Below are 26325 nucleotides of genomic sequence, written 5' to 3'. Positions count from 1 at the left end.
GTTTCACATATCAAGATAAAAGCTAGCTCAAAATTCTATCAGTGTCTACATCATCCAAATAGGTCTGTGGCTGTTCAAGCTTGTCCGTTTGTGGCCAATTTTAGGAAAATAAACTGACAGAAAAATAGAAAGGCGTAGATACAATTAGTGTGTTGTTATTTACACGATTAGGATAGACGCTAGCGGCTGAAAATTAGGCATCCATATCGACAAGACAAGCTCATACATAAAGAATGTTCTATTTCAAACATGCTCCTAATAATAGTATCTAGGTTCCCCAGTTCAGTTAGCGAGAATACACAATTACACATTCTTGTGAACATTTGTGCTAGAAACTTTAGAAGATGCCTCTTTCAGGAAACAATTAGAAAGTGATTCATGTAGAAGTATTTATAGATGTTGGCCCTGTATCATCTCGACGACAACACTGGGACGTATCATTATTTATATTATTCAAGATACTTTTGCAATTGTGCATCCTCAAGTTGGTACATATTATATGTTTTTAAATAAGATTCGTCATAAGCAGAGCCATAAGATCTAGGATAGTGTAATCAGAAGAATGTAGTAGATAGCGTGGACAGCTGGTGCGGAGCCAACACTCGTGTTTACCGCGGCGACATGACGCGCCGACGATCATCGACACATTTGTTTCCAAAATAACCACTTGATCTCACTGCGACAATTCTAATAGAAATAGAATAGTTTAATGTAATTTAGGAATGCTAGTAACTTTATCATTGTTTGATGTACATTTTTTGAAAGTTTAGTAGCCCAATTGCCATTCGCATCTGTTTAAATATGTCTCTTATAAAGAGATTATGTGGAAAATGGTAAGTGTCTGAAAGATTATCTCTTTCTATATGATACGCAGTACTAACATATTTTATGTAAATAGGTCTTTACCCAATGTTAACCATATACTCTCCTATAAAGTGATGGCAACGATAATGTTTTCTTGGAGGTACTTGGTCAATATTTTGTTAAAATAGACCGCGCAATCTTAGGCTTAGACTTACACTCCCAAATTACAGGCATGGGTACCCAGGACCAGTATCCGGTGGGCGACCTACTGGGCAAGCACAAGGACCGCACGGAGTACCTGAACCACCGCTACCTGCTGCCCGGGCTGGCGCACGAGCTCAGCGGCGCCTACTGGGACGTGTACCTGCCGCTGCACGGCGCCAGCAGTGTGCTGCATCGCGCGCTGCTCGTCGAGAGGTACGTTACACACCTGCACCACCGCTACCTACTGCCCGGGCTGGTGCACGAGCTCAGCGGCGCCTACTGGGACGTGTACCTGCCGCTGCACGGCGCCAGCAGTGTGCTGCATCGCGCGCTGCTCGTCGAGAGGTACGTTACACACCTGCACCACCGCTACCTACTGCCCGGGCTGGTGCACGAGCTCAGCGGCGCCTACTGGGACGTGTACCTGCCGCTGCACGGCGCCAGCAGTGTGCTGCATCGCGCGCTGCTCGTCGAGAGGTACGTTACACACCTGCACCACCGCTACCTACTGCCCGGGCTGGTGCACGAGCTCAGCGGCGCCTACTGGGACGTGTACCTGCCGCTGCACGGCGCCAGCAGTGTGCTGCATCGCGCGCTGCTCGTCGAGAGGTACGTTACACACCTGCACCACCGCTACCTACTGCCCGGGCTGGTGCACGAGCTCAGCGGCGCCTACTGGGACGTGTACCTGCCGCTGCACGGCGCCAGCAGTGTGCTGCATCGCGCGCTGCTCGTCGAGAGGTACGTTACAGGCCCGAAGTAATACGTCCAAGGCCAATTTCGCACATGGCGGCTGTTCTCATATAAGGAGATCAGCCAACTGCGCAGAACATAAAATAGTGCACAAGCATTTATAGGTGCACTCACTTGAATAGCCCGATGGGACGGCAATCCAACACGACCGGACACGATCAGGCACAGGACCGACATTAACGTACTCTGCGATGCACGGGTGCATCAATAACCAACTTCCAGGCTACGGGCAGCTTTGTGAAAATTTATAAAACCCACAAAGCGTTTTCGACTCGCTCAGTAGCCGCGCTTGTGAAAGCTTGACCAACGAGGCAGTCTAAAGACCCCGAGTACATAACGAATAACCAAGTTGTAGCATGTCATCTCACATCTCCTCGGCTTACTTGCAGACGGTCTCCGAAGCAGGACGTGTGCGGCACGATCCTGCAGTATGAGGCGGAGACGGAGTACCAGACGCCGATGTCTTCCGCCCAGGTCATCTTCCGCTACCCGCTGGTCGGCCGCATCATCTTCCGCCAGCCGCAGGACCGGCCCTGGGAGGATACCACCATCATTGTCGAGGGATTGGTGAGTTACACTGCCTACTTTGTTTACAGCATAAATTTCTTCTGATTTAAATGTATCAAAATTTTTACATCTACTTCATATAATAAATATTATATTAATCTTGTCATCAACTTTGAAAATGAGAGATATACTTATTTCATCTGCAAATCTCACTCCATTACATACATATATTTTTTTGGGTGGTTAAAAATTGTTGTATACTAAGAATAAGAACGGATCAAGTATCGAGCCCTGAAGCACACCTAACAGAACAGGCTGCCCTATAGATTGAGTGGTATTGATAGCTATACAGTACAACCTATTATGTAAATATGATTCTATATAACTAATTTTGTCGTATTAGGCTAAGTGCCTGTAAAGATTAAATTAGCTGTGTTTTTAATAAATAAATAAAAATAAATAAATAAATAGATTCCATCACCATTATTGCTTCGTTATTTACATCGTAATATTGTAACTTGCGTAAAAGGATATCGTTGTGGACACAATGAAACGCTTCGGATAGGTCGCAAAAGACTTTAAAAAACAATTCAAACAAAAGTTGACGTATTGGAGACTGATAACAACTTGAACGTCACTGCATGCTTGCTTATGGACATGCAGGAAACTATCTATCGGAAACACCAGCATGAAATCGTAGATTTCAATGATATGTTTCCACTTAGGAGTACACATTAATTTATAAAATAGTAGACTCTATTGACTATTTCACTTCTTGATTCAACTATAACTAGTCAACCAAGTCTAAATTGATATTCCTGTGATTGTATTTAACCTTCAATGTCGGTAACGTGTAGCCTTATAATACTAAGATTTAGGTCTTGTTTTGGTTCTTTTGTCAGTTGTGATTGTGACCATATGGTGGTATTGTGTGTCAGGTGCACGCGGACGGCGCCACGGTGAACAACACGGCGGGGCACCGCTGGGCGCTGCACGAGCACGCGCCGGGCGCCGACTACTACAACTGGACGGCGCGGTGCCTCAGCGCCGGCAGGGTGTACCAGCCGCATGCGCTGGACATCGACACCAGGCATCCCGAGTCCTACTGCCGGCCCGGCCTGGAGGGGCTGTGCAGGCTGGGAGACTTCACTACCAGGTAACTACTGTATGAACTACAACTGGACGGCGCGGTGCCTCAGCGCCGGCAGGGTGTACCAGCCGCATGCGCTGGACATCGACACCAGGCATCCCGAGTCCTACTGCCGGCCCGGCCTGGAGGGGCTGTGCAGGCTGGGAGACTTCACTACCAGGTAACTACTGTATGAACTACAACTGGACGGCGCGGTGCCTCAGCGCCGGCAGGGTGTACCAGCCGCATGCGCTGGACATCGACACCAGGCATCCCGAGTCCTACTGCCGGCCCGGCCTGGAGGGGCTGTGCAGGCTGGGAGACTTCACTACCAGGTAACTACTGTATGAACTACAACTGGACGGCGCGGTGCCTCAGCGCCGGCAGGGTGTACCAGCCGCATGCGCTGGACATCGACACCAGGCATCCCGAGTCCTACTGCCGGCCCGGCCTGGAGGGGCTGTGCAGGCTGGGAGACTTCACTACCAGGTAACTACTGTATGAACTACAACTGGACGGCGCGGTGCCTCAGCGCCGGCAGGGTGTACCAGCCGCATGCGCTGGACATCGACACCAGGCATCCCGAGTCCTACTGCCGGCCCGGCCTGGAGGGGCTGTGCAGGCTGGGAGACTTCACTACCAGGTAACTACTATATGAAGTACTGTGGAACTAGTGGCAGTTCTCAAATCTACGTGACGTAGTTTCATACGGAATGATGACAACAATGTCTGCTGCAGTAACAGTCGGGAATGACACCTTAATTTATCACTCCCAGACTTGGGGATTTTATACCGCAAACTTCTCCATGTAACTGGAAGGCAATCCTTATAACTGGAAGCTAATACTAATTATGGCATTGTCCTTGTTCGGCAGACACGGCACGCTGGCGGTGGCAGGCCGGTGGCGGGACGCAGCCCGGCTGACGCGGCGGCTGGTGACGGACGGCGCGGTGGCGCTGGCCGGCAAGTTCTCCATCATGCGCAAGTCGCTCGTCATCTACGACGACCACGGGCCCGTCGCCCGCGGCGAGCGGATGGCATGCTCCATGTGAGAATATATTTATCTGTTATGGTTTCGCTATTTAGGTTTATTAAAAAAAAAGTTTTTTTTTTTATAATTTATTAAAATGTATTTCAAAGGTACAAAATCCGTCAAAGTTTTTCATTTTGGATGGATTAAAATCATTTTTTCTTCAAAACATTTGAGAAGTGTCAAAATTCCAAGAGATGTGAAACTCTAGGAGTTAGTTTGTAAATGATTGCAATATCTCCATTAAAAGATTTCGTAAACTTTAATAAGAACTTTTCGACAAATGAACGCTTTTTATAAGTATTTTTTTGTATTGTGTGCTAGTTATTTTTAGTTGAATTTAGATATAAGTATTCAAATACATTTAAGAACATAGAGTTTGCCTGTATTTGGTTAAGTATTTAGCTCGCAATTTTTCTGCATGTATCGATTTTAAGCTACTCATACATAATGTTATAACTGTTGGCATACCAAATAAGTAAGTATGATGTGGTGTCAGCGTGTCGGGCTTGCCGCGGCGCAAGGCGGTGGCGCGCGGCTGGTTCGGCGGCGCGGCGCGCGGGCGGCTGGAGGTGACGCAGCAGTCGCACTACGACGTCGCCAACGTGCACGTCGCGCTCGAGGGGCTGCACGACGTGCACAACTACAAGATACACGCGGTGAGGATGTCACTATGTATTCATAGCAGTTTTCATATCATCTTAATCATAAAGTCTATCTACATAATTGATTGAAAAACAATAAATCACGACGACTTCGTTGGCGCAATGGTCACCATGCCGAATTGCCAAACTGGTCCCGGGTTCAATTCCCGGTTCAATCGACATTTGTGACGGACATGCTTGTTGGCCGCGGTCTGGATGTTGTTACAATATTATCATCATCCTCCTGCCCTTATCCCGATTGTATTTGTGATCGGCGCAGCATATTTTCTCCTTCCATACTCTTATATCTGCCGTCATCTTCTTGCAAGTAACATTCTTTCTAACCATGTCGACTTTCACACAATCCATCAACGGTGAAACCACTTTTTTTAAGAGGCAGAATTTATTTCAAACTCGTCGATCTATCGATCTATCAAACCTTTTACTACGCGTTGGTTGGTAAAAATTAATTTGACAAGAAAGTTGCTGGTTCCAGGTGCCGGTGGAGAAGGACCTGGAGTTCCCGTGCGAGAAGACCACCCTGTACGATACCTTCAACCCCTTCCACGTCAACAAGAGCCTCAGCCCACCACCCACTAAAGGTACGTAACTTTAGCTGCATTTCACGACTATATCAATGACTTCCTAGCCAATTGTCGGTCACTGCGGCCGTTCTCATATAAGGAGATCAGCCTGCTGCGCATGACATTATAGTGCACAAGCCTTTATGTAGACACAGATGCACTCACTATTCCTTCACTCTCATAGCGTGATGGGACGGCAATCCGACACCATCGGAGAGAGATCACAAGTAGGACCATTTTTTATGTCGTCTTCGATGCACGGGTATATTGACGACTCCACGTTAGTGCGATGAATTCACAAGAATACGCGCGTGATTTCACGGCAATACCAACACTGTTCGGTAATCAGGCGTGAATACGCGAACCCGCGAATCTTAAAGGCCTACTTACACGAACTCTGTTCCCACCCGGCAAAAAGAATATAATTCAAATATGGGCTTTAAATATTGCTTTTATCATCATAAATTAGCTAATCACTTACTTTTAGCAGTCGCCGCTCAGTCGGTCAGTATCTACCAAGCAATCCGCGACAAGCGTGATCTGTCGGCGGGGGGATAGCTGGCGTCTGCTAGTTGTCGCCGCGTGGACTGCGAGCACTCGTCTTAGTTTAGTGCAGTGTTGGAGCAGAGTCGTTTAAGAGTGCTATGGCCACATAGACATTGAGACATGGTTTGTTGGTCAGGCACGGCGGACCAGTACGAGCTGGGCGACCTGGGCGGCAAGTACGGGCTGGTGGAGGCGCAGTCGCTGACGGCCGCCTACAACGAGACGCAGCTCTCGCTCTACGGCCCGCACAGCATACTGGGCCGCTCACTCGTGCTGCACAAGAAGGTGAGTGATGTGCGCTAGCTGCTAAATATCTGGAGCTAGTAGTGTCGGGCTCCTTGCGCAGGCAGCAGGCACGAGCTCGGCAGTACACGCGCGGGCAGCTCGCTGTGGGTGCTCTACACGGTGCAAGTACCTAGCGACTCGCGCGTGTACTAAAAAAAAATACCCACCCGTGTGCTCTTATCACTTGTCACTTGCGCATGTTAACTTGCTTCACCTACATGCAATGTGCACGCACCTTACTGAATCAACTAAATGTAGGTAAATATTACATAGAGTGATTTCCCGTCTGATCTCTTCGCCTAGTTACTTGATGTACAATGATACTTCTTAAGGCTGGTTATCAAACTCTCTGACTGTTAATAATGTTCAAAATGAAGATGACGAACATGACGATGATGAACATAATAACAACTACGATGATGACAAACTTGATAGTATGGTGACAATAACGAAGAATTTCCCTGGAATGGTGGGGAATAGAAATACTATATGTATTAATTAACCATTTAGTTGTGACTTACAGAAGAACCGTCGCTGGGCATGCTCGTCGATCGAGCGCGGCTACAGTCCGTCGGAGGCGCGGGAGCTCCGCGCTGTGGCGTCGTTCCACCACCCCGGCGGCTTCGCGCGCGGCTACATCCGCCTCACGCAGCTCCTGCACAACGACGGCAGCGCCAGCGACACCATCATAGAGGTCAAGCTGCGCCACCCGGGGCTCAGGGACACTAATGTCGTGAGTAATACATTGACATTTTTATTTCATTTTGTTTGCAGTTTTATGAGAGACTAACCTTTTATCAATAGGTATATTTTTGAAGATAAATTAAAAAAATAAAATCATTAAATAGAGGTAAATAACTAGCTGTTCCACGGGGTTTCACCCCCATCCCAGGGAAATTGCATTCCGTATCCGGATGGTGACAAAAACCTATCTTATGTCCTTCTCAAGGGTCTAAACTATCTCTCCTCTAATTTTCAGTTTAAACGGTTCAGCCATTCTTGAGTAATAAAATGTGTAATTAGCACGACTTTCTTTTATACACATAGATAGAAGAATATATCTTCAAAATATTGTATAAAATCTGCAGGATTATTCTTTGTATCTCGGCAGACACGTAACCACAACTGGGCGATCTTCGTGAACCCGGTGGGCGTGGACGCGGCGGTGAAGGTGACCAACACGCGCTGCGTCGCCGGCGGCTACCGCTGGAACCCCTACTTCACGCAGCTCGCAGACCCGCTCAATGTGAGGACATACTTCATCTCATCTCCCGAGCCTTGCCCCAACTGTTCCAGTCTAACCGCATGCAGCTGAGTACCAGTGTGCCACAAGGAGCGAATGCTTATCTGAACCCCTTGACCCAGTTACCCGAGCAACCCAAAACCCCTGGGTTAGACTACCCGGATACTACTTCTGTCTACCCGTGACGACTGCCAAGGATGTTCAATGACAGCAGAGACTTCCAGTTTAATGTGCCTTCCGAAACAAAGTTATTGATGTCCAAGATATACTTACGGCCGATCTCAATAATATTGCCCCGCAGGGCATCTGAGGCGGATGACGGGGAGTAGCGACCCCGCGGGGCTATATATCCGAGTGCTCCAGGGAGAGTATACTATCCCCCATCTCCGGCTTGCCGGAGTGAAGCATGACGGGGGATAGGTCTCCCGCCTCTTGGCTTGCCTTCATCGGCCGGTCAGAGTGGAGTCGCTAGAGCAAGGTTAGTCCTGCTCGGAGGGTAGGTGCCTCGTGGTAAGTGGCGAGTGGGCCGGTGATGCTGGACCCACAGGGAGCGCGTGATCTGCGTTTAAAGTCCGCCGAGGTATCCTCACCCTTCTCAGCCGCTCATGTCCCTGTTGCCCTCTTGTTGCTTTTCAGTGACTGATTCCCGGGGGCCCAGTAAGTGAGTTGGCGAGTCTCCACCTGCCATTTTAACATGTATTTAATACATTGTCATCGGCAGGTGCCATAGTTCCCGTAGTTTCCCCATTCCTAGTCCATTAGCATCCCATCACAATAGCCTAAGTAGTTTTCATCCATAGTTAGCAATAGTTTAGCACAGAACCGGGGATTGTCCTTGGGTACATTTCTATAGTGTATACAGGGATAATCGTCGGTTTTGTGTCACCATTTCATTAAAGTTGTCTCAAAAGGGCTTCAGCGTGTTGGCTTCGGCCCCACGTTCGCCTCCCAAAAATCCGGGACTCTATAGTCCCGAGGTCTGGAAGAGACATACATATAAAAAAATAATAATAATAATAAATAATAATAAATCATTTTATTTGCGAGAAATATGGTGTTACATTAGATCTTGATATGTGTAAGTTTGCGTACTGAAACATATTTCACCCTTATTAAGGGTATGCAAAATACAAATACTTAAAACTAATCAAAAGCTAATATTTAGTACTAGAGGATATTTAAAACTAAAACAATATATTTAAAATAAGTTAAATTAAAATAGCAATTCTTAAATTACGATAACAAAAGAAGAATAGGAACAGTACGGCGTTTAGTGGGCACCAAAACGACATTTACTTTTGTTGAGGAACTCTTTAACACTATAAAAACTCTCTTGAATTAGCCACTTTCGTAGGGCTCTACAGAATTTGTTGTACGGCAAGTCAGTCATTCCCTTAGGCAGAGAATTATAAATTAATGGCGCCATATAAGCACAGTTTTTCCTAAAGAGTTCCAGCTTAGGTACGGGCATTTTTAATGGAAGGCGATTAATTTTGCGTTTAAATGTGTTATCGTTAGTAACAAAGAGATCACCGTGGCTTTTGACAAATTTAGCAACTTCATAGATATAATGCAAGGTACGGTTAATAGTCTATGTGCCTTGAAGATTGGTTTGCATGATTCTGACCAGCTCATGCCGTATAGTGCTCGAATGCATTTTTTCTGTGCTATAAATAGTCTAGCAATGTCGCAAGAATTTCCCCAGATCACGATACCGTACCGAATTATGGAACATACGTAGGCATGATATACCATAATCGAGGTATGTCGGCTCGTCACGTCTTTTACTTTTCTAAGCGCGAAAACGAATTTGTTGATTTTTATGCATAAACTATTAAGATGATCTTTCCATGATAGATGTGTGTCGAGAATAATACCTAAAAATTTTGCACTGGTTATTTGTTTGATCTCTGTACTATTGTAGCTAATGTTTAATTCAGTGTTTTTACTCTTATAAGTTTTAAAATTAATAAGTTTTGTTTTGTCTATATTTATTTTTAATTTGTTTATTTCTAGCCATTTTATGACGTCTTCTAGTGTTTTATATATTTCTCCTTTAAAAGTGTCTGCATTTTTGCAGTCCAAGATTATGGTAGTGTCGTCTGCAAATTGGACACAGTTATGTTTGAGAGCACGTGGAAGGTCATTCACGTATATAAGAAATAGTAGCGGCCCTAGAATGCTCCCCTGCGGCACCCCAGAAAAATTAGCTCTTTGGTACGAATCAAATAATCAATAACGTACTTATCTTTAACCATCTGTTACACTACCGATCTTTAGTAGCTACAACCGCATTTGTGCGTTTCAATAAAGTAAAGATAGATAGGAATATCAACCTTTACTTTGATCTACCTATGGGAGGGCTTACCGCTTACCATAGTTAAGTGGATCCATAGAAAAAAAAATAAAGAGCGTCTCAATAACATTTTGACCGTTAACTTTAGTTTGTTATTGTTAGTGTCACTGCTGGTTTACGTAGTAATTATAACTTATTTCATAATAAAATGGATTTGTTCAGTGATGAAAGTGATAATGAGATGTATGATGCTGGTGTATTTGATTCTGCGACAGCTACAGTATCTGGTGAATGCAGAGTATACAGTCGCATTAACTATGAAAGCGAATTTTCTGACTCGGAATTTACATTTAGATTAAACAAAAGTAGTGTAAATGAGTTATTAGTAAAAATTTTACCAAATTTTATAAAATTTTATAAAATTGTTGCACATTACACTCCATTTAAAATAACATTAGAAGTAAACCTTTTTTACTGTTTGTTCAACCGATTTTGACTTCTATTCCGTAGAACGGAATTGAAAGCAAAATAGTGGTTACAATACCAAGTATTTACTGCAGCCGCTATTAATCATACTACTAACGCAATAGAAGTCAAAATCAGTTGAACAAACAGTAAAAAAGGTTTACTTAAATTTCTTATCTTATTTTAAATGGAGTATAGGTACTTTATAAATACAAATGAGATTTCCAACCAAATCACAAGTCGAAAACTCGAAACTATTCAAAACAGATGCGACTGCGAGCGAGCGCGGGAATTTGACAGCGCGATATCGTTAGCATCGCGTCGTTTGCTGGCAAATGTCAAAAATGCGTTTTATTGCATCATGTTAGAAAGCATTTCATCATTATTTTATTATAAAATTTCACCGTTTTCATATAAATTATAAAAGCAGGTTTTTTTTAAAGTACAATTTTACTGAATATTGTTCACGAGAAACAAAACGTAACGCATTTTTTGTGAGGGAAAGGACCTATCTGTCTTTATATAACTGTAGACAACGTTACGGAAGTTTTGTTATTGAGACGGCAGTTATTGATAGATCAGAACCGAGTTTAACTCTTGGTAGAGTATTGAGATCGGCCGTTAGAAAGTACATACAAACTTAGAAAAGTTGCATTGGTACTTGCCTGACCTGGAATCACCCGCACACTCACTTTCATCACCAATTGCATTATTCATTCACCGACTCCCATTTGTGTCGATTGCTTATTGCCCTAGTTTGAATATAATTAAAAAGAGTTGTGCTGTTAAGTAATATAATTTTTCTCATGCTTTGGAATATTGCAGAGAGTTACGATTGCAACATGTTTTTGAATATTTATTCAAGTATTGGTTTTGGCATGTGATGAATATTTGTGTGTTAGCATGACCTGTACCAGCAAGAGTGCGGTCCGGACAACCCGCTGCGCTGCGACGTGGGCGACCTGACCGCCAGGCTCGGCACCATCAGTAAGTACCAGCTCATACACATCCGTCACTCTGTTATGTTGCACCGGTACTATTTGTTACTATTTAGCCTTGGCCTTGGCCTTGGGCCTTGATCGTGGGCTACGACTGACTTGACGTTGACTTTAGTAACTTGTATTCCTCTTACGTACCCCTTTATGTACTTCCTTATGTACTCCCCTTAAATACTTTCTCATTTATTACTTATACACGGGAAGTACGTTACAACGGGAGTACATAAATGGAGTGCTCCCGTTGTGTACTACCCTTGTGTACTCTCCCCTTGTGTAAACTTAGTCTGGTACCGACTAAATACCTGATCATTGAAATGTGTGTACGTAATCATTAATTTTCATATACATATGTATATTGATTTATGTGCGCAGACAAATTATCGGCCGACTAAATGTTTGCAGGCTTTTAGTAAAATTATGAAGCATACAACGTGGCTGTATGTTTCACATTATTACCTCAAAAAACGGTGCACTGATGTGTGTTCACGTTATTATAAGCAAGGACTTCTCATTGGTTCTCTTTCGTTTTTCTGTTGTTAATTTCATATAGCTGTTAATCCTTCAAAGTGTATTAAATAAATAAATTATTCCCGCTAGACATAGGCGCAGAGCGTCAGATGTTCATGGACAGCAACTTCCCGCTGGAGGGCACGGTGAGTGCGCTGGGCCGCTCCATCGTGATCTTCGGCCCCGAGCGCAGCTCCGAGCGCTTCGCCTGCGCCAACATCGAGCCCGATAAGGACATCATTAAATATGTTAATATCATGAAGCCGCCACGATTCGTGCTGTAAGTATATTATGTCAATTTTAAAATGATTTTGGTATCCAATAAGTGAAAAAGTTTCTAAGGTTATGTGTACTTTAGGTGTTTTCGGTAAATTAACTGATTCTACAGGATCTGATGTTCCGAACGTGATGTTCGAATGTATACCGTAGGTTTAGTTTGTCTTTGGATTACAATGCTTGAGCGTCTGACGCTCCGCGCCTATGTCTATCGCTTGAGATCAGCAGCGCATTTGTCTCTGAGATCAGCAGTTGATTCTAAGTGCCCCCCATAAGTGGACCACACAAAAAACATGTGACTGATGTGACCAGCGCACTTGCGGGCACACGACGCCGCCGAGGCCTGCCCGCACGCGCACTTATGTAATATCATGGAAAACTAGTAAGTCGCAGCCGCGCCACAGCTGCACCTACTTTTAGCCCAGTAGCTTACCTCCTTAGCCTCGAAACAGTACTAGACAATCCAGTACTATAGGACACTACAAAGTATCGGTTTCTGTGTTTCATTTTAAAAACACTTGATAACAATATGACACACTGATGTTGTTGTGTTGTGTAGCGGCATGTTCCTGGAGGACATGCGGCGCGTGCTGGGCGTGCCGGAGTGGATGCTGTCCGTCGACGCCCGCCGCACCCGCGCCCTGCACGGCGGCACCTGCGTCCAGCTGCTGCTGCACTTCACCGGGCCCCACGCCAACCGCCTCGAGCTAGACTTCACCAAGTATGTACTGCCTACATATACTGTAGCCGATACACTGCGGCCAGCTGCTGCTGCACTTCACCGGGCCCCACGCCAACCGCCTCGAGCTAGACTTCACCAAGTATGTACTGCCTACATATACTGTAGCCGATACACTGCGGCCAGCTGCTGCTGCACTTCACCGGGCCCCACGCCAACCGCCTCGAGCTAGACTTCACCAAGTATGTACTGCCTACATATACTGTAGCCGATACACTGCGGCCAGCTGCTGCTGCACTTCACCGGGCCCCACGCCAACCGCCTCGAGCTAGACTTCACCAAGTATGTACTGCCTACATATACTGTAGCCGATACACTGCGGCCAGCTGCTGCTGCACTTCACCGGGCCCCACGCCAACCGCCTCGAGCTAGACTTCACCAAGTATGTACTGCCTACATATACTGTAGCCGATACACTGCGGCCAGCTGCTGCTGCACTTCACCGGGCCCCACGCCAACCGCCTCGAGCTAGACTTCACCAAGTATGTACTGCCTACATATACTGTAGCCGATACACTGCGGCCAGCTGCTGCTGCACTTCACCGGGCCCCACGCCAACCGCCTCGAGCTAGACTTCACCAAGTATGTACTGCCTACATATACTGTAGCCGATACACTGCGGCCAGCTGCTGCTGCACTTCACCGGGCCCCACGCCAACCGCCTCGAGCTAGACTTCACCAAGTATGTACTGCCTACATATACTGTAGCCGATACACTGCGGCCAGCTGCTGCTGCACTTCACCGGGCCCCACGCCAACCGCCTCGAGCTAGACTTCACCAAGTATGTACTGCCTACATATACTGTAGCCGATACACTGCGGCCAGCTGCTGCTGCACTTCACCGGGCCCCACGCCAACCGCCTCGAGCTAGACTTCACCAAGTATATACTTCTACGGGCACACTTCTACCCTATACTGTAGCCTGCTCGAATTGCAGCTACGCTGCGCCAAGTAAATGATCAGCTTATGTATCACGATACGATCGCCATCGACATTCAAGACCGAATCGTAATTTTAGAGTGGCTGTCAAAAGAACTCATCCTATTCCCTCTGCGTCAAATTATTCACAAGAATAGTTGAGAAGACCATGTTTTTTCCAGACTGCTGGCGTCAGGGCGGCTGGACTCCCCCAGCATCTTCATCCCCGGCTACGTGAACACCAAGAGAAAGAAGACCATCTCGTACCGACCGTGCGGCACCACCGACCCCAATGAAAGCAAAAGTATGTCTAACAAATCTAACGTACTTCTGTGTAAAGCTACTACTTACTAATTTGTTCAAAAACTGCTGCTTAAAAAACTAATATATTTGGCTAGAAACTATGAAATACGCGCCAAACTGGAAACATCATTGTTAGTAAATACGTTTGCTCGTGCAAAATTTGTAGGCGTTAAATTATTAAGCCTGTTTAAACATTTACGGCAGTTCTTTCCTAAATGAGGGCATGCAAACAAAAAAAAGCAAAGTTTATGTTAGTAGAACGGCTGTATTTAGTATTAATCTGGTATTATCACAAAACTACAATTTCAATATTGCAGTCTTCCGATTTCAATATTGCAGCCTCCGGCCATGTTACAAGTAAACATATGTAGTATATTTGCGCAAGGATTTAATTAATTTCGCACACAGACTCGCGGCACGTACGATATACGACACTCAGATAGCCTCCAATACATAACGCTAGTCGCAGGAATATTGATAAACCCAGACATTCTCATATCTGACTAATATCTTCATAATACTGTGTAGATTGAAGTGTTTATGAATTATTAATTATTTTGAATTTATCCATGGTCTCAGGCGACGAAGACTCATTAATGATATTTATCCTTTTTTGCATGAATGAAGGCCCTAAAGTGGGATGATAAAAAAGTCTAACGATAATGATGTGTTGGTAGTCAAAATTGATTCATAAATTGTTTATGCTATTAAAACGAAAAATTTTAGACCCCTATAACTATACCCTATTCCTTAACTATTAATTATTTACCTATTTAAATTCGTTGAATACGGTATAGATGTTCAATAATAAAATATCGGTTTCTTCTTCTTCTTCTTCTTCGGGTGGCTCTCCACTACTGGAGGTTAGCCGTCAGCTCAGCAAATTTTTTCCTATTTTGTACCAAGCGAAACAGGTCTTCAACGCTGGCAATACTCGTCCACTCTCGGATGTTCCGCAGCCAAGATTTCTTGCGCCTTCCAACGCGTCTTTTACCCTTTATTTTGCCCATCATTATTAGTTGCAACAGTTGGTATTTATCGTTTCTCAGTACATGACCAAGATAGGCAACTTTTTTGCGTTTGATGGTCTGCAACAATGCCCTGGTTTCACCGACGCGTTGAAGTACCTTCTCGTTGGAAATTTTCTGCATCCAGCTTATGCGTAGCATCCTGCGGTAACACCACATCTCGAAGGCTTCAAGCCGCTTTTGGGTGTTCACTTTAAGTGTCCATGCCTCGCTTCCGTATAATACTACTGGCTAGATATAACAGTGAAGCATTCTGACTCTCAGTTTAATTCCAAGATTGCGATTGCACAGAACTTTCCGCATTTTTTGGAATGTTGCTCGGGCAATTCCGATACGGATACAAATTTCTTCGTCACTTTCCCATTTTTCATTCACCCAAGCACCGAGATACTTGTAATGCTGAACCTGTTCGAGATCTGAGCCTGCTATACTTAATTGAGGGGCCGAGATGTGGGTACCAGATGCAACCAGGTACTTAGTTTTGGTAACATTCATATTCAAACCTGCTCTTAGACTGCACTCGTGAACTCTGTTCAATATATACTGCAGGTCTTGTTGCGTTGAGGCCAGAAGTACTGTATCATCGGCGTATCTCAAGTTATTGTCTATCTTGCCATTTATCGTGATTCCGACTTCGAGACCTTCCAGAGCTTCTGTTATAATTGCTTCAGAGTACAGATTGAATAATAACGGTGACAGAATGCAACCTTGGCGGACTCCCCGGCAGATATCAATTTGGTCAGTCTCCGAATTTTCCACCCTTATATTCGCTGTTTGGTTCCAGAACAAATTCTTTATAATTCTAAGATCTTTCCCATCTAAGCCAATATCTGTTAAACGTTGCATAAGTATCTCGTGCTTGACACGGTCAAAGGCCTTTTCATAGTCAATAAAGCACAAGATAACATCACTTTGCATATCCTTACACTTCTGTACTAGAACATTTAAGGCAAAGAGTGCTTCTCTAGTTCCCATGCCAGAACGAAAACCAAATTGGCTTTCGCCAAGTTGTTCGTCACACTTATATCGTATTCTAAGGTGGATGATAGATAAGAATAACTTTAGAACATGACTCATTAGGCTTATAGTACGGTATTCAGAGCACTTCTTTGCTTTTGCTTTCTTTGGAAGTGTGACAAACGTGGACCTTAGCCATTCTTCGGGTAGACTGCCAGAATTATATATTTGGTTGAATAGTAGGGTCAAGGCATCTAGGTGTTGATCTTCGAGGAGTTTGAGTAATTCCACAGGTATATTATCAGGGCCCAATGCTTTACCCGTTTTAGCATGTGTTAGTGCATGTTTCACCTCGGATTTCAAAATAGGTGGACCAGTGTCATCCAAAAGTAAGTGATCAACAGGTCTTGAGTTGTCTTCAAACATTTTTTGGATATACTCACTCCAAAGTTTCTTTTTGTTTTCCAAGGTCACTATGAGACCTCCCTGCTCATCCGACAATAGGTTTGAACAAGTCTTCTTATGAGTGCCAGCAAGGTCTTTAATTTCTTTATGCAAGTTAAAGCTATCGTGCTTTCGCATGAGCTCTTCGATATGCTTACATTTATTTTCATAAAAAGACTCACGGGTTATTCTTATGCGTTTCCTTATCAGCTTGTCTAATTCATTGTATTTAGTCGGATTGTTCTTAGATATCCTGCGTTCTTGCATCAACTGTAGAATATCGGTAGTCATCCATTGCTGCTTCCTGATTTGCGGAGATGGCTGAAGTAAATTTTGACCAATATTCCTGATGGTATCCTGAAGTGCGGAACATATCTCAGTCGTGTTCAACGGCTTGGCTAACTGTTTATCTGCCCATTCGTTTATGGCCTTTGCAGCTTCTATTCTAATAGTGGGTTCTTTTAAGTTTTTCACATCTATACGCGTACAAGGTTTTACTCTGCGGATTTGTTTAAATTTGCATTGCAGTGTTGCCACTACAGGGTTATGATCGGATTTTATATCAGCTCCAGGGTAGGTTACAGCGTTTTTGATGGAGTTTTTAAACCTCGTGTTTATCATTATGAAATCAATTTGATTACGAATTAAGTGTTCTGGTGTACTTTTAGGTGATGTCCAAGTGTATAGACGTCGTGGTGGTAATTTGAAGAGGGTATTTGTTATGACCAGGTCTTTTTCTTGGCAAAATTCTATTAAAGTGTCACCTCTTTCATTTCTTGTACCAAGACCATGTCTGCCGGTAACGCCTGGTACGGCCAGAGACCCAACTTTCGCGTTCATATCTCCCATAATTATATTTATTTCATGTTTTTTTGTGTACTGAAGAAGCGTTTCTATTTGACCATAAAACTCCTCAATTTCAACCAATGCTTTGTCCGCCGTAGGGGCATATACCTGTATAACATTTATATTAACCGGTTTTGCGTTTAATTGAATGAGCATGGCGCGGTTTGACAAGGGTACAAAGTTTGATACTGCTTTCGAGATTTCTTTACTCAAGAGAACTCCTACACCGTGATGATCAGATGTTTGATCATTTCCTGAGTAATAAAGAATTTTACCTTCCGTAGTTTCGTGACGGGCTTGTCCCGACCATTTTGTTTCGCTCAATCCTAAAATACCAATTTGAAGGCGATCCATTTCCATTATAATATTGGCAAGCTTGCCATGTGTTTTCATTCCTCTCACATTCCATGTAGCCATTTTTATCTTTTCTTTTTTGAGCCCTCCGGGGATTCTTCGCACCCCTGTCCCATTTAAGGGACGCCGGAGACTCGGGGCCATTCCTTGTGTTGTATTCATTTGAGCTGATTTACTAGGGAATTATTATGATGGTGGTATCCCGTTGCCTTCCATCATCGCAGTCTTGTGACCGTCGTGCCGTAGTGGCTGCACTCACGAGTTTCCGATACAAGCCCTTTAAGCTATTCTAGCCTTGTCCTTACATCGGTACTGAGGATGCTGCTTCCCACCCTCAGGTCATAATTACTACGCTTTTATGACCAAGCTTACCTCTTCCGCTGGTCCTGCCGATTTTGTTGCCTGAACATTTTCGCCACTTCCATCGTTGAGGATTTAACCCGTGACCCTGGGCATGGGATTCGCATTATACCTTGCGAAACTAGGTAGTTTATGTTAATTACTTAAAAACCTACCTACACCTAATTAATGCTAAGGGAGGGGAGGGATTTCGGGAACAATAAATTGTCCCCGCGGAATTGGATGGAGTGTTTTATTTGGATAGGGAAGGTGGTTTTAGGAGGGGAGTGGGGAATGGGCGTCCGGTACCCGCACTCACCGATCGGAAAATGACAATAAATGCCACCTCCTCACGATCTTCTGTGCAGGCGTGGTACTTTACCCGGCTCGAGCCAGCCCATCTACGAGCCGCAACCACGAATGGCATTGGCTAGGCTCTCCCACTGTATCGGTTTAAAGACCCGCAAAGTTGATCAGATTATGTTGAAAATAACAGTTATTAACCGTCTTACCACAAAAACTTTTAAACGTCAGTTTATGGCTTGTCTAAAAAAATGTCAAATTATGACGTTGACATATGGTTCATTTTGCAGCCAAAATTTTATTAGACAAGTGTAAAACAGGGTTTAAAGTTTTTGTAGTATGGCCATTAATGTTTTACAAGTGTATCATTTGTTAGTAATTTTGAAACTATTAAACCGATCCCAAAACTTATTTCACTTATAGTCACACAAGACGTGTTCACTAAGGACACATTGTGCTAGGTCATGGTCCACGCTCAGTCACCGACACTGGTACTTCATATGGGGAATTGTAGAACTTTCTAGAAAGCTGACCAGTGACCAGCGACCACACCCAGCTTCCCACAGCCGCTGCAACATCGTATATACACCCCAGTACCATGCAGCTGTGTGCATCTCTTTGTGCACTTGGCACGGGGCGCGGGACGCATGCGCGGGAACTCACCGGTCGATATGCTAAGTACTATGTGTGCCGGGTACATAGGCAGCTCTGAGGTGGTACATAACCGAGCTCGCCGGGGCTCACAATCAATAAATACAGGCTCCAATGGAATATTCTAGAGTCAGGATGTAGTATTTATTGAGTTATGAGAGGAACATTTCCTGTTTCCTTATGATTTTATGTCATGTTCAACTTCAAGTTTTGGAACATGTGATGAATTTTCGGTTATTCCGACTTTAGTATATGATTGAAAACCTATAGATATCTATCGAAAACATGTCCACTAAATAAAAATTAAGCGTGTTAGGCGATTATCACACTGCCCCGCATGATGCAGCGTAGTGCGTGGATGCGTTTTTTTCCGTTGTATGGAAATATTTCCGTTTGTATGGAAAACACGCATAGTCCAACACACTGAAAATGCATCCACGCGCGTTCATGCGGATCACGCACATACATGCGGAGAAACACGCACCCCCGCGCGTAGGTGCGGGGCGAGACGCAAGGTATGGCACACTGAATCCCGCAATACCGCGCGTGATTTTGAATGGGCGTGACGTGTATATTTGAAAATGGAACTCGCCGTGCGTGAATTTACAAAACGCACCTACGCGCGTGAGTGCGTGAAAAACCCGCACGATGATGCAGATCTGCACTCCCGCAGGAACGCGCGTAGGTGCGTCGACACGCAAGATGCAGCGTGATGCGGGGCAGTGTGAAGATCACCTTATGGTATTCATCGAGATCGACCTTTTAAAAGATGTTCATAACTTTAGCTCAAAGACACCAACCACAAAATGTAGACTAAGGGAAAACAAAACGATGGTGTAATGTGTTCTCACTCGCTTACCACAACAAAACAATACAGTGTTCAACAGGCTGGCACTGTGCCAGGAGTCCTAGTGACCGTGTCACCGCACAACACATCGTGGTGCCTCAGCTACACCACGGAGGAAGATCAACAGGTCGCCTCTTTGCCACAGCTCCTTCACAGAAAGGGAGATTCTGTTTTGTTTGAGAGTTGTCGTTTATTGCGTGATGTCCCACAAAAAGAGGATGTTTTCATGCTTTTGTATCCATTTAGATGTTTTGAACAAGAAAATTATTGAAATTGGAACACTCGACGAATAGGCACAATTTTCTCGTTGCTACTAAAACAATTAAAGCTTAATTTTAATCCTTCTGTCAATTTACCTTATTATCTAAATACCAAAGTACTCCGAAAAAATAGCAAACAACGACCAAAATAAACAGTTGCCATTGGCTGCCAAACGTGAGAATCATGAAATCAGCTCTGACGACAATGACTTCGCAATTCTTTTAATTAAGCACCCGCGCAGCTTTAAACTATGCAAGACACTATGCAAAGCGCAGGACTGTGTTTCCAAGGTCTCCCGGGGGTATTCGAAAGAGTTACCGCGGCCCTGATACATAAAAGGCCTACCGAGGAACGATGTATAATGATGAGTTTTAGTCAGTAAAAGTCCGCTCCCTCACCGCGGGAGGCGCGAGTCATCTGATGATTTCCCTTTAGAAAAAAAAGGTTATATTGTGTTTTCTTACGACATTCTTGTTAACTTCCAGAGAACTCGTACTTCTTCTCGTCATCGCCGTCGTCCGCGACGCTGACGTCACCGGCGCAGGCGCTGCTGCTGCTGCTGTGCGCGGCACTGCGTCTAGCGAGGCTCTAGTTGTAGTGGCTACTGCATACCACACTGTACATATGTATTTAATATAGTACTTGTTACAAAAGTCTGCTGTTTTATTGTTCACCCCTATGAACATAGCCCGCTCACAAAACTTATGAACAAGCAACTTAATACAAGTATTTTTTTATGTGTTTGTCCTATTTGGGAATCTATTCGAATCGCACTAATTATTCCCAAGCGCGGATCCAGCCCTCAAAAAAGGTTGTGGTCACAGCTACTAGAAAATCGGAACTATAGAAGCGGCTACTAGAAAAGTAAAAGTCGGAGCATGAACATGCTCATTACAAATTATGCAAGTCGTTTATGAACTTTTGAATGAAATTATTTCCTTTTTTCTGAGCATCAGGACTTTGGCATTAGGAATGAAAATAAACTTAGGAGGAAGTTGGACCCGATAAAAAAAAATAGTTTTGATCCAAACCTATTTCAATCAATAACTTCTAGTAGCCAGTAAGCCAATATAGGGAGGGTTTGACGCATTTGGTGCACTTCTCAACTACCAGTGGCGGCATAGCATCGGGTGGCACCCCGGGCTGCTACCTATTGAGCACCCCAAAAAAAAAAAACGACAAAATAAAATTATGAACCAATCTAATAATGCTAAAAAAAAACGTTTTTTTTTTTTAATATATCTAAACTCATATTATGCTCACTATCAGTTCCGTCTCTAGCTTATGTACCGGGTGCTATCATTACTAAAGCACCCCTATGTATGGAAAGATTGTGAGTAGTTTTGTTTTTTGCGTGAGCGTAGCAAGCCGGAACATTTTTTAGATTTCGTCGTAGTAACCAAGTTATAAAACCAAAAGCAAAGACGTGGTATAAAACCGTAGAAAATTTGCGCGAGCGTAGCGAGCGCAAAATTCTGGAGTCTTGGGACACGAAATCACAGAAACAAATAAAAAAAAAAGCCACTGCTAAGTGAAAAAACCGCGAGCGTAGCGAGCGCGAGATTTTTTGAGTTTTGGTAATGTTTTGTACAAAAAAATGTAAAATAGTGACTATTGTAAATAATAATAATTTTATTCTAATAGACAGCTGTGTTGCTGGGAAGTTTGTTTTGTTCTTCACCGCTGCTTGTTAACCAGAAGGTCCTGAAAGAGGGCGTTATGGGGGTGCTATCCTTTTCTACTTTCAATTTTAACTTAAACTATAATCTAACGTTTTCGACATTGGACTTAAACCACCGCAAAGTGAAAAAGCCGCGAGCGTAGCGAGCGCGAATTTTTTTGAGTTTTGGGACACAAAAGTACCTCAAAAACTAAAGCTGTAAGAAAAAAAATATGGTGATCTCGAATTAGTAAACAACAGTCATAAAATTAAATGCAACAAAAAAAAGTATTATTTTGTTCCCTAGTGTTATCATCAGCCTATCGATTTAAAAAAACCGTAAAAGTGTGATGTCACAAGTCTAGGTAATAAGGTTGTGGGCATGCCCATCGTGCCCACAACGGTGGATCCGCCCTTGATTATTCCAACTTATTTGAACTTTTTTTATCGGACGAAGGACCGTAAGGACATAACTTTCTATTGTAATTCAACGGCTGGCTTAAATAATGAAGTATGTAATAACAATCACAATATCATCAATGACATATCATCGAATGGCATTTGAACCCCATTACTGACACGCCACCACCCGCCGAGTACTCACACCCTATCTATGTAATTCACTCACTACTCAACTTTATGATAATCTTATCAAAAATATATGTTGGAGTGAAATTCCTACTTATCAATATTTTTAATTTTATCATTCGAATTACTTTTATAGTTCGACCCTAGCAATAGTCACCCCTTTATTAAGGCAAAAAAAACCCTTTAATGGCATGTCTGAATTTAATTAAGCTTCCAATTCACAGGAAATTCAATTAGTCTGTGGAAGTTCTCAAAGCTCAACAAATTGATAAATACATAGTGAGTCTAGACGCGCAGCAACCCTTAGGTAGTGAGGGGGCGCTTACATAACGCTATGTGTGGCTGTCGCGCATGCGCGGCGCCGCGGTCGATGCGGCCCGAGCGAGCCGCGCAGTCTCGCGCCGCGCCTCGCCCCGGCAACATGCGTCACAGGCTGCAGCTGCTGCTGCTCTACCTGTACTCAGTACAAGCCAACTTGGAAGGGCCCTTCCTCTTCTTCGGCCCCAAGTCCTTAGAGAAATACAAGCGCCCCGCGTTGAAGTATTTAGACCAGGATGAGCTGATGCGCATCTACGGCGAGCAGGCGGCCATCGTGGTGTTCAACAACCAGGACTCGGTGCCGCTGTCGAGCGGCTACTTCCCGCGCCTGAGGAAGATGCTGGAGCGGCAGAGCACGCTGGTGCTGCCGCAGGACTTCCTCGACGTGCACCCCGACTACATCAGCAACGAGACGCAGGTGGGTGCCGCTCCTACATACACTACTTACTACTTATGTATATATGATAGGACAGTCCAACAGCCAAGGGAACACTTGCTGCAAATGCTGACAATGTTCAATGAAAGATTTACCTCCTTGGTACACTGAGATATTGTATTACTACGAGTACTGAATTGATTCTACTTTCTATGAGTATTACCTATACAGAGCCATAACTTTAATTAAGTACTTACCTAATTTGTTACTATAACTTAGTCTTTAAGATCAATTTGTATCTATTATTAATTATTTTTAATATCTTTTCCTGTATTAGTTTAACGTAGGGAATCCAATATGATTAAAAAAATATTATATTGGGGTGTTCCTTAAACCAACGATGACCTTGGACGTTGCCAAAGGGCGGACTGATAACCGAACGAAATGGTGAGGAGTGACCTTAGTGAGCTGCTTAATGATCGGGATATATCACTTCCCTTGTGAATATCGTACTTTAAGGCAGTTGGCGCTGGTAATAAAGTCATATATTTACAAAATAGTTTTTTTTTTGGAAAGTATATCTCGATAGTTAACAAGTTTGTCGCGGTGGCTTCGAGCTATTTGGTCGGTGAGGGGTTGTCCTCCAGCAAGGCAAGGTTGTCGTTGGTTTACGGGACACCCCTCCCCCCCTTCACCCACAGGTGCTGACGCTGCAGGGGCCGTGGTCGGAGCGCGACGCGCAGATGACGGAGACCTTCGCGCGCCTGCAGGACATCTACGGCACCGGCAGGGTGCTCGGCATCCTAGGTATGTATACACATATATACATTGTACAACGTTTTCAACAAGTTTCTCTTCATGCAAAGAAAAAAAAAAAAACAAAATAATTGACAAATAATCATAATGGTCACTTTTTTTCATAACATGCGTGGGAAATGTAAATGAGACATTCACTCAAACATATAATGTCACACACTTATAGAGAACTTATGAAAATAACAGCATTTGACACCAGATACTGAAACTGACTTTATTTTATCATCTGCACAACATGATATCACCCTTATATTCCAACGTTACAGGTAACTCGGTATCTCAGAGCCAATCAGCTGACTACATCGACGGCGAGCCATGGGCGAGGGTTCGACGCCAAGCGCAGAACGAGTCCGCCTCATCGACCACCTCTCCTGAAGACGAGAGACCTTCCAAGGTCATGCAGAAGTTTGCACTTTATAACGCTACAGGTAAGGATGAAACTCAAATAGCCTGGAACTTTACGTAGCTACCAGTGTTCCCTTGTTATTGTATGTGTTTTCCCAGGTCCTCCCGGCAAAGGAGCGCTCCTGTACTCGTCAGGCTGGCCGGAGCTGCGGCGCACGAACGGCACCACCATCCGACTCAGCACGCCGGTCGGCGAGCCCACCATCAAGCCCACTCGCCTCTACACCATCATGGTCGTGCGGTTCGTCGATGGAGACAGCAGGGATAAGGTAATGACAGACAAATATACAAGCAACTCCATTCATAAACTTTTAATAGTGAAAAATAACTGGTTTGGTTATTCTTTCAGATAACTCTGGAGTTCAGTTTCAAGCAATCAGGTGGGTGGTGGACGGCGGTAGGCGTGGAGGTTCGCTTCGGCTTGGAGACGACTGGCATCAGCCTGAAGGCGCCTTCTCCACCAGACGCTCCATCCGCGGTGCTCGGCAAGTCTTACCACTGCTCACTGCCGCTGGTCTACTCTTCCGAAGACGCTACGCTAGTGTTGCCGGATGTTCAGGTAACAACAAGTCAACAATAACAGTCTTCAAATGTTTTTTATCTCTTCACACTGAGACTTATAACTTCTTTTGAATGTTTTCAGATGCAAATGTTCATGGACAGCACGGAGAAGTTCGCTGATGCTTTCGACTGCATCGGTTTCACAACTGTACCAATCTGGTAAGTAGCTACTGTCCTAAACTTATATTGGTTATTTTCTAGAGTCAGCAGATTGAGTAATATTTGTTTTGTTTGCAGGTCAGGCATCATGGTGTCGTTCATCATGCTGGTCGGGCTGGGCATCTCGCTCACTATGATCATGGACATCAAGACCATGGACCGCTTCGAGAACAACAGGAGCAAGCAGCTCACCATCACTGTCAGCGAATGATTCCTGATCAGAACAGTTGCTCTACTCAACACTTGTGTGACCACGGTCGCGAACTACAAGCCTCGTTATATGATGGATATGATGAGGTCTTGTATCTTTATCAAAAAACAACATAATCACTCTCTGGAGAGCTTCCTTGGGGTAATAAAGTCCATCACGAGTATTACCCCCTCTACACAGGTCACGTACAATAGCATGCTACACGCTACGAAATCAACAATGTGAATTTAGTTCGGTGTACGCATGTTAGTGTACGTGACGCAGGTATTTTCCATGCTGGTCTGGGAATGAGAGAAAAACATAGAAGGATCAGCTGCTTCTCGTCCCGCGCAAGTCGTAAGAGGCGACTGAGGGAGCCCCGGGCCCGCGGGCGCAGCGCCCGCCCGCCGCCGCCACCCGTCTCCGCCCGAGCGCTAGCAACGCTTCAGGAGACTCGCTCCTGAAGCGTTGCTTATAGACTATTTTTGTACCATTTTCTAGTTTATATCGCTGCATTCAAAGCCGGGAAAACGCTTAGCATAATTATATGTCCGAAATTAGCATGAATCTGCTCTGTTCCTGTCCTCTTGTCTTTCCCTAGTATGTAAGGATAAGTTAGATGTAAGTTGTAAATAGATAGTGTAGACAATGTCCTGTACCGTGGTACACGAGGACGTTGTCACTTACACGTTTGTTACTGTTGTTCAAAGTAAGACTACACGGGTAGATAATTATATACGTGAAGATACAGCAAAACATTAAAATATCATATCAGTGTTTCTTGGGTGTTTTATTTACCTTTAAAAATTCTAATCGTAGGTATCAGCTACCAATGCATATCCTTAGTTTCTACCAATCTAAGTCATGACGTGTCTGGTAGCCCCTATGCCTACGCCTTGATATTCAATTTACACACGTTCTCGTGTTAGCCGCAGCTAGATAATAATTCACATGCGCGCGTATTGCTATGGTAGTCGAGTCAGGCACAAC

General features: G+C 44.3%; 1 protein-coding gene across 2 annotated transcripts in view; it reads left to right on the top strand.

Annotated features, from left to right (window-relative positions):
- The window catches only part of LOC124641762, a 28948-nt gene extending 2833 nt beyond the window's left edge, over positions 1 to 26115 (top strand). Inside the window, exons 4-23 of one of the 2 annotated variants that reach the window (XM_047179952.1) lie at positions 1035 to 1221; positions 2151 to 2328; positions 3207 to 3424; positions 4272 to 4445; positions 4927 to 5086; positions 5568 to 5673; positions 6338 to 6486; positions 7010 to 7219; positions 7598 to 7732; positions 11393 to 11477; positions 12086 to 12275; positions 12831 to 12992; positions 14112 to 14233; positions 22981 to 23246; positions 23906 to 24011; positions 24287 to 24448; positions 24525 to 24694; positions 24775 to 24984; positions 25069 to 25145; positions 25224 to 26115. In XM_047179952.1, the coding sequence (XP_047035908.1) occupies positions 1035 to 1221; positions 2151 to 2328; positions 3207 to 3424; positions 4272 to 4445; positions 4927 to 5086; positions 5568 to 5673; positions 6338 to 6486; positions 7010 to 7219; positions 7598 to 7732; positions 11393 to 11477; positions 12086 to 12275; positions 12831 to 12992; positions 14112 to 14233; positions 22981 to 23246; positions 23906 to 24011; positions 24287 to 24448; positions 24525 to 24694; positions 24775 to 24984; positions 25069 to 25145; positions 25224 to 25356 (3200 nt within the window). In that variant the 3' untranslated portion in view covers positions 25357 to 26115. Of the gene's footprint in view, positions 1 to 1034; positions 1222 to 2150; positions 2329 to 3206; positions 3425 to 4271; positions 4446 to 4926; positions 5087 to 5567; positions 5674 to 6337; positions 6487 to 7009; positions 7220 to 7597; positions 7733 to 11392; positions 11478 to 12085; positions 12276 to 12830; positions 12993 to 14111; positions 14234 to 20747; positions 20916 to 22980; positions 23247 to 23905; positions 24012 to 24286; positions 24449 to 24524; positions 24695 to 24774; positions 24985 to 25068; positions 25146 to 25223 lie in introns of those variants that run through there. The other variant, XM_047179953.1, reaches the window with a different exon arrangement.
- The last annotated feature ends 210 nt before the right edge of the window (positions 26116 to 26325 follow it).

The sequence above is a fragment of the Helicoverpa zea genome, chromosome 23 (assembly GCF_022581195.2).
Source record: "Helicoverpa zea isolate HzStark_Cry1AcR chromosome 23, ilHelZeax1.1, whole genome shotgun sequence".
Taxonomy (NCBI): Eukaryota; Metazoa; Arthropoda; class Insecta; order Lepidoptera; family Noctuidae; genus Helicoverpa; species Helicoverpa zea.
The sequence above is the reverse complement of the archived record's forward strand: the minus strand, read 5'-3'. Positions and strand labels throughout refer to the sequence as shown.